This window comes from Capra hircus, chromosome 4, assembly GCF_001704415.2.
Source record: "Capra hircus breed San Clemente chromosome 4, ASM170441v1, whole genome shotgun sequence".
Classification (NCBI taxonomy): domain Eukaryota; kingdom Metazoa; phylum Chordata; class Mammalia; order Artiodactyla; family Bovidae; genus Capra; species Capra hircus.
Genome location: NC_030811.1, coordinates 63,371,385 through 63,385,901, shown reverse-complemented (window position 1 = coordinate 63,385,901; position 14,517 = coordinate 63,371,385). Strand labels below are relative to the sequence as shown.

The following is a 14,517-nucleotide window of genomic DNA, read 5'->3' as shown; positions in this document are numbered from 1 at the left end:
GATGACAGAAGAGAGAATAGACAAAATGGGTCTTAAGTGAAAGACATTATGAAAAAAAAAAATCCCTTTGGCTTGGTGACTGGTTGGACATGAAGAAAAAAAGGTAAGTAAGATTTAAAGTTGGTTGTCTGGGGAAATAGTGAGTAGGATGTAAGAAAGGGAGAAAACTTTTATGCTAGGGAATGATGACAATTCCATTTAATAGTATTGAATTTTATGTCAGATAGTCAAGTGAGGATTAGCAGGGAATTCAAAACTAAAGTTAGAGATGTTTAGGCATTATCACATAAAGGAGTTGCAGAAGCTATAAGAGTGTTTGAGATCCCCAAGGATAACCAATAAGTTTTTGGTCACAAAAAATCTGGGGAGTCCAAAAATAAAGTAGTAATAATAGCCCCCACACATTTCTACGCCTTTGTTCACACCTGCTTTTTAGAAAACCTACAAGTAATTCCAGGAATCTTTAAAAAGAGTATGTCACTGCTAGGGCTTGTCTGGTGGGTCAGTCTGCAAAAAATCCTCCTGCAATGCAAGAGTTTGATGCCTGTGTCGAGAAGATCCCCTGGAGAAGGAAATGGCTACCCATTCCAATGTTCTTGCCTGGGAAATCCCGTAGACAGAGACTGGCAGGTTACAGTCCATGGGTCCCAAGAGTCAGTCACGGCTGAGTGATTGAAACATCACCGTGGCACTACTGCTCCAGGGCAGCCTGTTGCTGGGCATGTGCTGTTTTCCTCGCTGCTGCCCTGGCTTCTGTGGCTCTGTCTGTTCTTGCTGTCAACCCACCATCTGTGAGTTGGGGGAGCCTCCGTTGTGGTCTAGTACCTTCCCCACCACCACAGCAATTGCTCTTTTAGACCAATGACGTTCCCAGAGACCCTGGAGAGTCAGTGGTGAAAAAGCTCTCCTCCTTTTTCTTATTCTACCATCAAGTTTCAGACTTGATATCCATTGACTTTTTCAGCAGTCCTGTCCAGGTGATAGATGTGTTGGCTTTATGGTTCCTTAATCAGTTTCTTATGCCTAGATGATTCCTGGCCATCAGATAAACTCTTACAGAAAATCTTTCTCTGTGTCTGCCCCATTGGTCCTTAGGCATCTAGACTTATCTAAATCCTAGGGTGAAGGCTGCTTACTAGGCTTAGACTGAAGCCAGGACCCTTCCTGCAAGCTCTCTGTAGAAAAAAGAGATCAAAATGGGAAATTCCCATATTTTCCAAGATTATTTCATCACTTGCTACTTCTGGGCTCTTTACTGTTTACTGTGGTATTTTCCTGGTTGATTTGAGATTATTTCTTCTCTTCAAATGGAGCAATCAGATGTACCTACTATGGAATTAGGTCCTATCTGAATATTCTATGCAGAGGCTTGATTCACTTTTTTCTTTTATTTCTTCTTAAGATTTTCCATGCTTCTTTAAGGGGGTTTAGTAAAGAGTTGACTATCTAGCACATTTTCCTTTGAAATGAGTATTGGTAATTTTTTTTTCTGGTTACCTGTGAAGAATCCCGATGAGCCTTTTTGAAAACTCATCATTTGCAGTTATTTTAGAACAGCAATTTATTGAAAGCTACTATATTAGAAATGTTTTATTGCACTGCACTACAGCTATGAAGTGCAAGGAACCATGAAGATTGAAAATTACAAATGACAGATGTGTCTCTTTCTTCTTATTTTTTAGCCTTCTTTGAATCCTGGGGGGAGCCAGTCATCTGATGTGGTGCTTTTGAACCATTGGAAAGTGAGGAATTTTGAAGTACAACGTGGTGACATTGTGTCATTAGTGTAAGTAAATCAGAAACATACTATATTCCTATATAAGATGATTTATAATTATCTGATTTAGCTAGTAATTCCCTGTTTATACCATATTGTCAATTACTAAATTAATAGGTCATTTAAAATGTAATACATTTTTCAAAATCTATTTTGAAATATAACAAGACTATGAAAGAATATTTTTTTCTATGATACTTAAAATTTATCACTTGATTGACATACTTGGTTTGGCAAAACGTGTTTGATGAAATATTGATTAGAAATTATTATATTGATGATCTAGAGTACGTGTATCTGGTATTTGAGTTATTTTGAAATATTGTATTTTGGAAGCAACTTGTATGTTACTCTCATACTTTATTAGCTGTGTAGCTACAAAATATTTCTAGACCATTGTAAGTGTGACTTGAAATTCAGTGGCATTTATATATATGTATCAGTGATTTAACTGAAAAAAGGAAGTTTGGAAGATGGTAGACTGGAGGCTTTTGTTTGGGACCAAAAGGTGGCACTATTTCTCTGTTAAAGTATTACGACTGGTCAGGAACAAGAATTTCATTCTAATCTTAGTGTAGAAAAGGAATGTCAAAATGTACATGACTGACACAATGATATTCCTGTTTGAATGATTAAGACTAGAGGTTTGTTTATTTTAAAAGTAAATTTACACTGAGAAGACTGCAACAGAACTTGCCTAATTTCTACTCTTTTCAGCTACTTATACAAATGTTTTAACATGATTCCCTGTTATGTCAGTTAGTGCATTGGGGAAGTAATTAATGTAGTAGTTACTGTTATTTGTTTTAATGATAGTAAAATCCTACTGTTTGGTGAAGACTTTGAACTTATAAGTATGATTCTTGAATTAGAATAATTGTTTATTGTTGGGTGATAATTTATAATTGGTAAAAGTAAAACGTTATCTGCTTGCTTTTACTTATCTTTGGTTACTGCTTTGTGGAAACAGATATTTTCTAAATGTGTCTCTGTCAAGCCTGTTCTACTAAGATTTATTTGAAAACATATTAACTAAAACTGGTCAGTAACTAATGAAATAAATTTGAGTGGAGTTTTATATGGCAGACATCCAAGGATGGGGATTAATGCTTCTCATATTCTTGAGTGCTTTCTTTAATATTAACCTACTCTTCAGAGTATCCTTTTACTTTGTCATTCAGGGAACTGTTTCTGCAACCTCCTTAACAACCTTCCCATGCTGGGTTAGCCTGTCGTGTGCTCATTATTCTTTCGCTTTTGGTTTGACAAGGTTACATCCTCACTTAGTCCGTGATGGAGAGGATACCCACCCAAGTGAAAGAGGTCACCTTATAAGCAGACTATTGTGCGGTGTATTTTCTCTGTGAGAAACATGCTGACTGTCTTTAACCAAATGAATTTGAATAGGTAATTGGGGAGAAAAAAAGGCTCCTTAAAATCCAAGTCTGCATGGATCCAAAACGGTACCCTAGCATATCCTAGACTATATATAAAAAAAAGAAAATGTTATCCTTTTCTGTAAATATTAAAGTGATTGATACTTATTATATAAATTAATTTCAAAAACAGTATATTCAAATTGAGGTTGATATACTAAGTGATAGCTACCTCAATTGAACTGTATTTTAAATGAGTTAACTATGTGATGTATCTCTGTTAGGTACAAATAACACAAATTTTCTTTCATAATGCTTGTTGTTAGTAGGAGCTATTTACATGTAAAAATGCTTAGTGATTGGTATCATATTATTTAACAACAAATAATCATCAAGCAGTAACTGTTGCTTTCTTTTGGTGAACAACCAGGCTTATATTTGTTTAGTATGATGCAATACTAATAAAAGACACTGTTTAAAGTATCTTTTTAGTTTCATGAGCAAAAATGCTTTCTGGACACATGTTCTTACATTAGAATATCCTGTCAATATAAGAAATGTGTGACTAATACAGAAACACATGACTAAATTTTGAATTTATGGCTAAATATAAAATACAAAGATAACAAATTGATGTTAATTATGCATTTTATTGATACATAAGTAATCTTTGGTAACAAAGTAGTGTGATAGCTTATATTTTAAATCATTCCTGGACAGCATTTTATGTATTCAGAGTATGTGGAAATGCAGCATTTCTACTATAATATTATATATGCCTTTCTGGAAAACTCTGTGGTTGGCAAATTCATTCTTAAATTACTAGGGCTTATGCATCTTCATAACCTAGAACACCAATGAAAATCACAATAATTCCAATAGCATTATTTAAAAGACATCTGAAGTTTCTAATAAATAAACACTGCAGTAAATGTTGGATTTACTTAAAACAATAAAGGTGAAGATAGCTTGATGGAAGAAGATATAAGGAAGGTTTGAGGCTATCTGTGTTTTCAAGGGCCAGGGTTATTATTACCAGAATTTGCAAGAAGAGAAAGATTTGCAAGCTATGTACAAAATGTACTGATCCCAGAGATGGATGTTCAGCTCATTGTTTTGTGTTGTTTTATTTGTTGTAAGTTTTTTGTTTTAAGATCTGGGTTAAACTTGCAGTAAGCTTTCTAGGAAAAAAGTTGAATGTATAATACTGATTCCTTCTTAGCTTGCTGCCTTTAGTCTACTCAGCCTTCAACTGATAGTAATGAGACATTGATGATTTTGGGAGAAAATCAGATGTGGACCAGTGAAGCTTCTGCTTTATGCTGACTTCTTTCTCCATTCTTTCTCAGCAGCTGCCTATGAACTAATTCATGTTACAGTAAGACAGTATGTAGCAGAGCAGACTGTCCCATCTATTTCATTCAGTTTATTGACCAACTCTATTCCCTAATGCAAGGAAGGTCTGGGTGGGGGAAGGGTACATATTGGAATATGCTTCTTTGCATCTCTTCCTTCTCTTTTCCTGTCACTTTCTTTCCGTAAAAGACTGTAGCAGTGCAGCAACTGTTTAAGCACGTTATTCAGTAATGTTAAATCGAAAGGTGTCTTTGTTTAATAACATCACACAAAACATTATTTGCTGTCATTGAGTCCTCAGTGTTACTGAGTGTATACAGGAGACATCATACTCTCTTGGTGGATTTGCAGACTAATAGTGGTGATTAAGGTGGATTTTCTATACCTCGGAATTGACTTTTCATTAACCTGTGTGATGGCCTTACTGCCATAGACTTAACATAAGTAGCACTATTTTATAATGATATATCAATTAACAGAACCATTGGGACAGAGTTTCCTTCATAATAAAGTTTCAAATAATCATGTTTAAGAGTGTTTCAACTTTTCATTTTGAGATATTATCGACTTAAAGTTTGTAAAAATAGTACAGGGAGTCCCCACATATCCCCTTATTTATTTTTTTAAATTTTGTTAATATAAAATTGACAAAATTGTAAGATATTTAAAGTGTATACTGGGATGAACTGATATATGTACACATTGTGAAAGAATTTCCCTCATCGAGTTAATTAAGTCACTCATCACCTATTTACATTTTGTGTGTGGGGGGCAGGGAGGGGATTGGGCATAAGCTAGAGAGAGAGTGAGAGAACATTTAAGTTCTACTGTTGGTGAATTTCAGTTATATAACACAGTTTATTAACTGTCATCACCATGTTATACATTAGCTTCTCAAACCTTATTCTTACGCCCTCCAAATATTAACATCATACACAACCATCGCATAATTATGGAGACTGGGAAATTGACACTGATACAATACTGTTAACTAATCTACAGACCTTATTTAAATTACGCTAGTGTTCCCACTAATGTCCTCTTTCTAGACCAAACTCCTACCCAGGATCCTATATTTTGTTTTTATTTTTCTTATCTCTCTAGTCTCTTCTAATCTGCGACATATCCTTGGTCACTCTTCATCTTTTTTAAGCTTGACAGTTTTGAAGGGTCCTGGCCAGATAATTTGGAGAATGATCCCTTTGAATGTTTGAGGGTCAGTCTTGTCTCTAGTGAGGAGGTGGTGCTGTTGATGGCAGTTGCTGGGGAGGCTGCAGCAGTGGTAACAGTTGGGAAGGTGGATAAGACAGGGTCAGAGGAGATGGAAATTGTCAGGCACAGAGATTTTCAGGTTCTTGGAACCACATATTTGTGTCCTGACTAAGAAATCCCATAGCCTCTATAAGTCCACACAGATAATTCTTTAGATGCCAGGAAGCAAGGAAGGAGGCCTGTGCAGCTGGGGAGAGCTACAGTTTGTAGTAGGGTTAGAAGGGAAGGAACTAAGGCTAGGTGACAGATTATACTACACTGAGCCAGCATTCACTTCTACAGTAGAAGGCGAGGGTGAGCGAATTCTCCTTTAATGAACACTCCTGTATGTCAGGCATTACACTAAGTGCTTTGGGTTGCCATTTTATTTCTCATAACAGTAACAGGAAATAGTTGTTATTATTTTTGTGGGTAGTGGACATTATTTATTTATTTTTTAATGTACTTTTTATTTAGGTAACTTTGGTTTATAACATTATATGTTTCATATGCAAACATTATATTTCTACTTCTGTATACACTAAATCTTGCAGACATAGTTAAAGTGATAAAACTAAGATTTAGCAAGTAAATGGCAGAGCCAGAATTTGCATACCGGTCCATTTGAACCTGTATTTGAATACAGGTCCAATGAAACCTGTATTGCTTGATATAGTATGCATATGTGGCTATTGAGCAGTTACAGGTGGCTTTTGTTATTCAGTCGCCCAGGAGTGTCCCACTCTGCCACCCCATGGACTGCGACACACCAGGCCTCTCTCTCCCTCACCATCTCCCAAAATTTACCCAAGTTCATGTCTATTGCGTTGGTGATGCCCTCCATCTCATCCTCTGACACCCTCTTCTCCTTCTGTCCTCAGTCTTTCCCAGCATCAGGAACTTTTCCAATGAGTCAGCATTAGATGACCAAAACACTGGAGTTTCAGTTTCAGCATCAGTCCTTCCAATAAATATTCAGGGTTGATTTCCCTTAAGATTGACTGGTTGGATCTCCTTGCAGCCCAAGGGACTCTCAGGAGTCTTCTCTAGCACCACAGTAAAGACATCAGTTCTTTGACACTCTGCCTTCTTTACTTCTGCTACTGTGTGCTTGTTACGTAATGTGGCTACTGCTGCTTGTTAAAATGATAGTATTTTGTATACCAAGTGCTTGTGTGCTCAGTCATGTCCAAGTCTTGGCAACCCCATGGACTGCAGCCCACCAGGCTCCTCTGTCCATGGAATTTTCCAAGCAAGAATATTGGAATGGGTTGTCATTTCCTTCTCCAGGGGATCTTCCCAACTCAGAGTTTGAACCTGAGTCTCTTGTATCACCTGCATTGGCAGGTGAGTTCTTTAGCACTGAACCAATGGAAAGACATATTTTGGATATATTCAATCAAATGAAATGTATTATTAAAATTAATTTCACCTGTTTCTTTTTCCTTTTTTTAATGTAGCTAGTAGAACATTTGAAATTACCTGTGTGACACACATTGCCTCTTAAGTGGACAAACGCTCTGTCGAAATCTTCTCCCATTGTACCTGCTGCTTTCCTGGAGGGTGTCTAAGGTGTCTCATCTAAGGGTGAACTAAGATGAGATCCTAAAGTGTGAAGTGGAGAAATACTAATGTAGTTTCTATGAAGTACAGTAGACTCCCAAAGAGAGGTAAACACTGTGTTGGTGAGTGTTGGGATGATCAGGTTCAGAGACAAAGGAAAAAAGACATGTAATTTACAAAGAGAGAAAAGTACCCACTATAGTTTATTATTTTTTTTTCTTGTAGGACTGAAGTCTCTTTATTTTTTAAAAGTATTTATTTATTGAAGTGTAGTTGATTTACAACGTTAGTTTCCAGTGTATAGCACAATGATCAGTTACATATATATATTTTTTCATATTATTTTCCACTATAGGCTATTACAAGATACTGAATATAGTTCCTTGTGGTATACAATACATTTTATTTTGCTTATCTATTTTATATATAGCAGTTTGTATCTGTTGATCCTAAGTTCCTAATTTATTCTTTTTTACCTCTTTTCCCCACTTTGGTAACCATAAGTTTGTTTTGTGTCTCTGTAAGTCTGTTTCTGTTTTGTGTATGGATTCATTTGTATTATTTTTAGATTCCGCATGAAAGTGATATCATATATTTGTCTTTCTCCGACTTACTTCACTTCATATGATATTTTCTAGGTCCATTTATGTTGCTGTAAATGGCAATATTTCATGCTTTTTTATGGTTAAGTAAAATTCCATTGTGTGTACATACCTTACATTATATATTAATATATATCTCATCAATCATCTCTTGATGGGCATTTGGATTGCTTCCATGTCTTGGTTATTGTAAATAGTACTGCTGTGAACTTTGGGATGCATGTTATCTTTTTGAATTAGAATTTTTATCTTTTCTGGATGTATGTCCAGGAGTGGGATTGCTGTATTATCGGTTCAGTTCAGTCGCTCAGTCATCTCCAACTCTTTGAGACCCCATGAACTGCGGCATGCTGGGTCTCCCTGTCCATCACCAACTCCCGGAGTCTATGCAAACCCATATCCATCGAGTTGGTGATACCATCCAACCATTTCATCCTCTGTTGTCCTTTTCTCTTCCTGCCCTCAATCTTTCCCAGCATCAGGGTCTTTTCCAGTGAGTCAACTCTTTGCATTAGGTGGCCAAAGTATTGGAGTTTCAACTTCAGCATCAGTCCTTCCAATGAACACCCAGGACTGATCTCCTTTAGGATGGACTGGTTGGATCTCCTTGCAGTCCAAGGGACTCTCAAGAGTCTTCTCCAACACCGCTGTTCAAAGCATCAATTCTTCGGCACTCAGCTTTCTTTATAGTTCAACTCTCATGTCCATACATGACCACTGGAAAAACCATAGCCTTGACTAGATGGACCTTTGTTGACAAAGTAATGTCTCTGCTTTTCAATATGCTATCTAGTTTGGTCATAACTTTCCTTCCAAGGAGTAAATGTCTTTTAATTTCATGGCTACAGTCACCATCTGCAGTGATTTTGGAGCCAAGAAAAATAAAGTCAGCCATCGTTTCCACTGTTTCCCCATCTATTTGCCATGAAGTGATGGGACCAGATGCCATGATCTTAGTTGTATCATATGGTAGCTCTATTTTTAGTTTCTTAAGTAACCTCCATATTGTTTTCCATAGTGGGTGCATCAGTTTACATTCCCATCAACATTATAGGAGGGTTCCCTTTTCTCCACACCCTCCCCAGCATTTATTGTTTGTAGAAGTTTTGTTGATAGCCATTCTGATCAGTGTGACGTAATATCCCATTGTAGGTTTGATTTATATTTTACTAATAATTGAGCATCTCTTTTATGTGCTTCACAACAATTCTAATATTTATTGATTGTTTATCATTTCCCAGTCCCAAGGCTGAATTCTATATTCATTTTTATTTAATCCTCATTAAAATAAACCCTAGTAAAGTAGGTATGTGGTTATTCCCATTTATAGGTGAGAACACTGAGGTACAAAGAGGCTAAGTAACTTGTTTAAGATCATAAAGCTGACTGGTAAATGGAAGAATGAAGGTTTGAAGGGCTTCCCATCAAACCCAGTGTTCTTGACTGTCAAAATGTAAAGCATCTGTATATAGTAATGGTTTGGTTGAGGATCCTTACTCATTCTTAGCAAAGAAGTCACACAAGCCCTTGCATCTCTACATCAATTGGATTATCCCATGAAATTTCTGATACACTGTTTCTTGAAATGTAGTCTCTTCATTAATAGCAATAATACTTTATTATAAACATAGAATCTGCATACAATTTTGACAGCTGGTTTGCAATATGCTAAGCTAATTGCCATTTTCTGTGATGGCTACATCTGTAGCAGTAAATATGCAAAGAGTTATGAAGATGTGAGCCAGGGAAATAGATGAAATAGAATAGAGCCTTTGGGGAAAAAAAGAAAGGTGCTAGTTCCTTTTTGTCTTGAGTGCTCGTAAATCTTTAAAGGTCCCTTGACCCACCATTGGAAATTAACTGCAGTCTGCTGAAACATGGAAATTCATGTTTTGTAACAAATGCCCAGGGCAATGATAATACTGAATAATGACTTATAATTGTATTAAAAGCCATTTAATCTGTTGAGCTGGGAGGATATAATTGTGAATACTTATCTAGTCTATCCATTGTACTTATTCCTAATTTTTTTGGTTGAGAGCGATTTTTTTTTTTTTTTTTTTTAGTTTGTAGTTAATATTGTGCATTTCAGGAACACAAATCTAGGAAGAACATGACTTTAAGAGAAAAGTTCTATAGGTGGGAGGAAGTGCCTAGGCTTTTGTTCATTGTTTTTAATTAACTGGTATTCAAAATGCGAGAGAGTGAAGTGTTGGGCTGTAATTTATTTTGGTAAGAGATTTAGGTTTTAGCACTTTCAATTACCCATAATAATTTGTATTCATTACTAAGTATATTTACAAATGATACTTAAAAAATGAGATAGTGTAAGTTTTATTTGCTATTATTTGATCTAGATTAAATTGATTTTATAAATACTGTTTAGAGGCATATAGATAGAAAGTTGGTAACCTTAAGGTGGTCCTTAAAAGCAATTTCCTTTCTTGAGCAGGATAAATTGCCTTCACAATTTTTATACATTTAATTATGCAATAAAACATTTTCTTAGTTGAGACAAATTATAGCTTAGAGATGTTTCAGTGATCATAAATTTCAATTTTGAATTATTGATATTTTATGGTAATGTAACTATAGGAGCTATCCATAGCCTCTGCTCAACCCTTTTCATAAATCTTATATCCTCTGAGAGATGACTAGAAGTTGTCAAAGAATGAAGTTATATAGGCAGCAGTCCATGAAATAGTGGTACTTATGTTTGTAACTTTTTATTTTTATTGTGGAAAAAAACCCAGTCTCTGAGGACACTGTTACCCTACTTAAAAAAAAAAAAGTGCAGGACAGCATTTACAGAAAAGACACTCCTAAATGCTTGTTGTTTGTTATATGTAAGGTGTCAGACGAACTGTGAAGGAGAGGCATTTTGAAGATAAGCTTTAAATAATAATTCTAACAGAGGAATAACTTAAAAATTTAAGAAGTAAATAGTTGAGCTTTCAAGCAGAAAATATAATACACAAAAATTAACTATCCCATATGTATGTCAATCCATCTTTGATACTTTTGGAATCAATAAGATATGCATGCACATATAAACAGAGACCACTGAGATCAATCAGTATCTGATTTCTTAGTTTATTTCAAACTAAGGCCCATTTTGAAAACATGAGAAAATACTGTTAAAAAGAATATATAAAGGCATTATAGTACCACCAAGGAGGAAAGATCCCAGAGTGAAGAGCAACACACTGAGGTGAGCCCTGTATTTAGCGCCACTTCTCATCTTGGGTTTTTGTCACTTTATAAACAGCTCATGCCATGAGGCTGAGAAGCGAAGCAGTGCAGGCTAAGATGGGAGATGCTGGGCATAATTTTTAGCAGTTTCACAGGGCTAAGAAGCCACAAAGTAGAATTCAGGCATATGCAGGACCCTGGTGAAGCGTTTTCAACTTTTAATTGAAATCCCCAAAAGGTATGTCCTAGGAGTTAGGGAGAACTAGAAATAGACTATAAGTTACAAAAATTACAATGCAGCCTCTGATAAACTCAATCTTGATTTTAAGGTCATCTGCCTTCACTTTAACTATCTGTCATTGCCAGAAGCAACAGTACCTCACATTCTATAAAAATTACCATGTGTATCACAAGCCAGGTCCAAGCTTAAAAAATATAAAACAGCAAACAGTAGAAACACTCTCATGGTGTTCTAGTTTTTGGAGTTATTGGACATGATGTATAAAATAATTATAATCAATATATTAAAAATTGATGAAAAGATAGAGTTTATTAGAGAATGAGAATGTAGAAAAGAATTGAAAGGGATTCTAGAGACAAAAACTAGTGTAACTGAAGAGCTAGATCAGTTTAGTGCAAATTAGAGACAGCTAGGGGGAGGATTATGAACTGGGTGATAGGTCAGTTAGGAAATATCTAGGCCATGGGTGATTGGTTCACTGGTGTGTACTGCATCTAAACAGGACCAATCTGAGTCATTCCTGGAAATGGATGTATAAATATTAAGGGTGAAAATTTACATTTTTGTTAGAGTTGTTAAGTTTGAACAATATGATGTGTTTAAAAAAAAAGTCACATTTCTTTAAGGTTACATCAATAAAATAGGTGCTAGCTATAGTAGGCAGAATTTTGACCCTCAAGTTTCCATGCCTAATTCCTAGGACAGTGAATATGTTGAGATATTGTGCCCATGGATACGTTACCTTGTATTGGCAAAGGGACTTTGTGGTTGTAATTAAGGTTGACCTTCAGTTGACCTTAAAGCGAGGAGGCTAGCTTAGGTTATTCAGGTGAGTCCAATCAATGCTGTCTCAGGAATCCTTAAGAGCAGAAGCTAGCCTAGATTATCCAGGTGGGCCCAATGTAGTCACATGAGTCTTTAAAAGCAGGCAGAGGCGGAAGTGAGGAAAGTGCAGTGGAACAAGTCAGAGAGAGCCAGGGAATGGGAACTCTTCCATGCGCTTTTGCTGGCTTTGAAGATTCAAGGACCATGAGAAGAAGAAAACAGGCTACCTCTAGAAACTAAGAATGAACTCTTGCCAAAGGCCAGTCATACACAGAATTGAATTTTGCCAACAAGCTAGTGAGTCTGGAATGGACTCTACAGCAGTCTCTAGAGAAGAACCCAGAGTTGCCTACAGCTTGATTTGGGCCTTTGGAGACTCCAAACGGAGTACCCAACTGAACTTGCCGGACTGCAGTCCCGGAGGATGCTGAGCTTTTTAAATTTTAAATGGCTGTTATTTTAACTTTAAACCCCTTCATTTGTTTTAATTTGTTAGAGTGGCAATATAAAATTGTGTTTAGCAAAGGAAAGATGCAAATAGTTCTAATATGCTTTACCGTCTGAGCCACCAGGGAAGCCCAATATTACCCTTAGAATGTATAAAGAGATGAACTTTTATGGAAGACTCTTACTAAGTATTTGAAAAATTTTATTAACCACTTGCCTAAGTAATGAAAAATTATTTTCTTTTATGTAAAACAAACCTGTAAGCCTCTACCTGCAAGTTGCTTTGCATAAAAATAAAGAGTGGTGGTGGTTTAGTTGCTAAGTCATATCTGACTCTCGTGAACCCAGAGACTGTAGCCCACCAGGCATCTCTGTCTTCTATCTAAGGAATTTTCCAGGCAAGAATACTGAAGTGGGTTACCATCTCCTTCTCCAGGGGATCTTCCTGACCCAGGGATTGAGCCATGGTCTCCTGCATTGCAGGCAAATTCTTTACCAACTGAGCCACTAGGGAAGCCCCAGATATAAGAATAAGCTTCAGAAAATATTGTTCCTTTTAGCTGTTTTCAGTCAGTAAGTGGCTGAGTGACCTGGGAGAGATTTTCTTAACTACTCTTAAGGTCAAGTTTTAGCACCTGCTAAGTAAGAGGTATAGACTAGTTGATCTTTAAGATGTCTTCCATTCAAAGTAAATTATGTGAAATAGATTTAGGAATCCAGATGAAATTGTTAAAAGAGCTAGACATAAATCTCAATCCCTCAGAACACTGGAAAAATATGTTGCAAACTTTTGAAGCTGGAGTCAAATTGATAAGATATTTTTAAAAGATGAGAAGCTCTGTAGATACATTAAACAGACACTTTATAACAGATAAGGGGACTTTGAACACCAGGGGTTTTTTTGTCTAAGAAGTCAGATGAATATATGCTTATAAAGATTGACTTCAGTTGAAATGATTAAAAATCGAAAAATCTAAAGTTGGCAGGCAGGTATTTTACAAGAGGATGAGCGCAAAATTCTTTTTTTGTTTAAAATTATTCAGAATACGAAAGCTATAGACATCTTCTATTTCTTTCTCTATTGTCGTTTATCATGGGTGTTGAGTTTTTGGCTCTACTGGTTAATCTAGTTCTGGTTGCTTCCATCTCTTTTGTTGACTTCATATGCACTTTGCACCTGTTCTTAGAAAAAAAAATGATCCTAGATCCCATATTCCATTTCATAGCTTAAGTCCTGGAAAAGTGGAAGAAATCTCAGAACTTCAATATCACCTTATTTGATCTAAGGTCAATAGCTACCTTCCTGTTTTTTTTTTTTTTTCCCCCTTTTACAAAAAAACAAAAACAAACAAAAGCACTGTTTTTGATGAGAGGAGGTGGCATTGCTGGGAAATGTGTCTGAGGCTGATAAGAAAGGGAGAGAGCTTAAAGTGACAGCCACCAAACTTTATCAGTGTTTTGGAGTTCAGGAAAACATTTCTTTCCAAGAATAGAAATACCTTTTTTTTTAATTGGCAATTGTTTATTTCCATTAAAGAGAAGCCTCAATGACCCATTATTATGAAAGTTTACTCCTTGCATAATCTAGTGACCGGTTTACTCATATTCAGAGGTCACATTAATATTTACTGAAGGCACAACAAGTATCTATTTCATTTTATTAAAAACTGTATGGAAACTGCTGACAGAGGCTGACTCAGTTTGATTTGGCTATGAATATGATAATTGTAATATGGCTCTCTGTGCTTTTAGAGGTCATAAGTCATATTGCAAAGATTTGTGTATTTGGATTGCTGCAAAGTTACTGTAGAGTATTAAGACAACACAATAGGAAACATTTAAGTGTTAGTTGTATGTCTCACGTAAATTGTACTATATAATTAAGTA

The 14,517-nt window shown here is 36.0% G+C and overlaps 1 protein-coding gene across 1 annotated transcript in view; it reads left to right on the top strand.

Annotated features, from left to right (window-relative positions):
- The window catches only part of IMMP2L (inner mitochondrial membrane peptidase subunit 2), a 972,863-nt gene that overhangs the window by 82,269 nt on the left and 876,077 nt on the right, over positions 1 to 14,517 (top strand). The window contains exon 4 of the mRNA XM_018047172.1: positions 1,683 to 1,786. Coding sequence (XP_017902661.1) covers positions 1,683 to 1,786 — 104 coding nt within the window. The remainder of the gene's footprint in view (positions 1 to 1,682; positions 1,787 to 14,517) is intronic.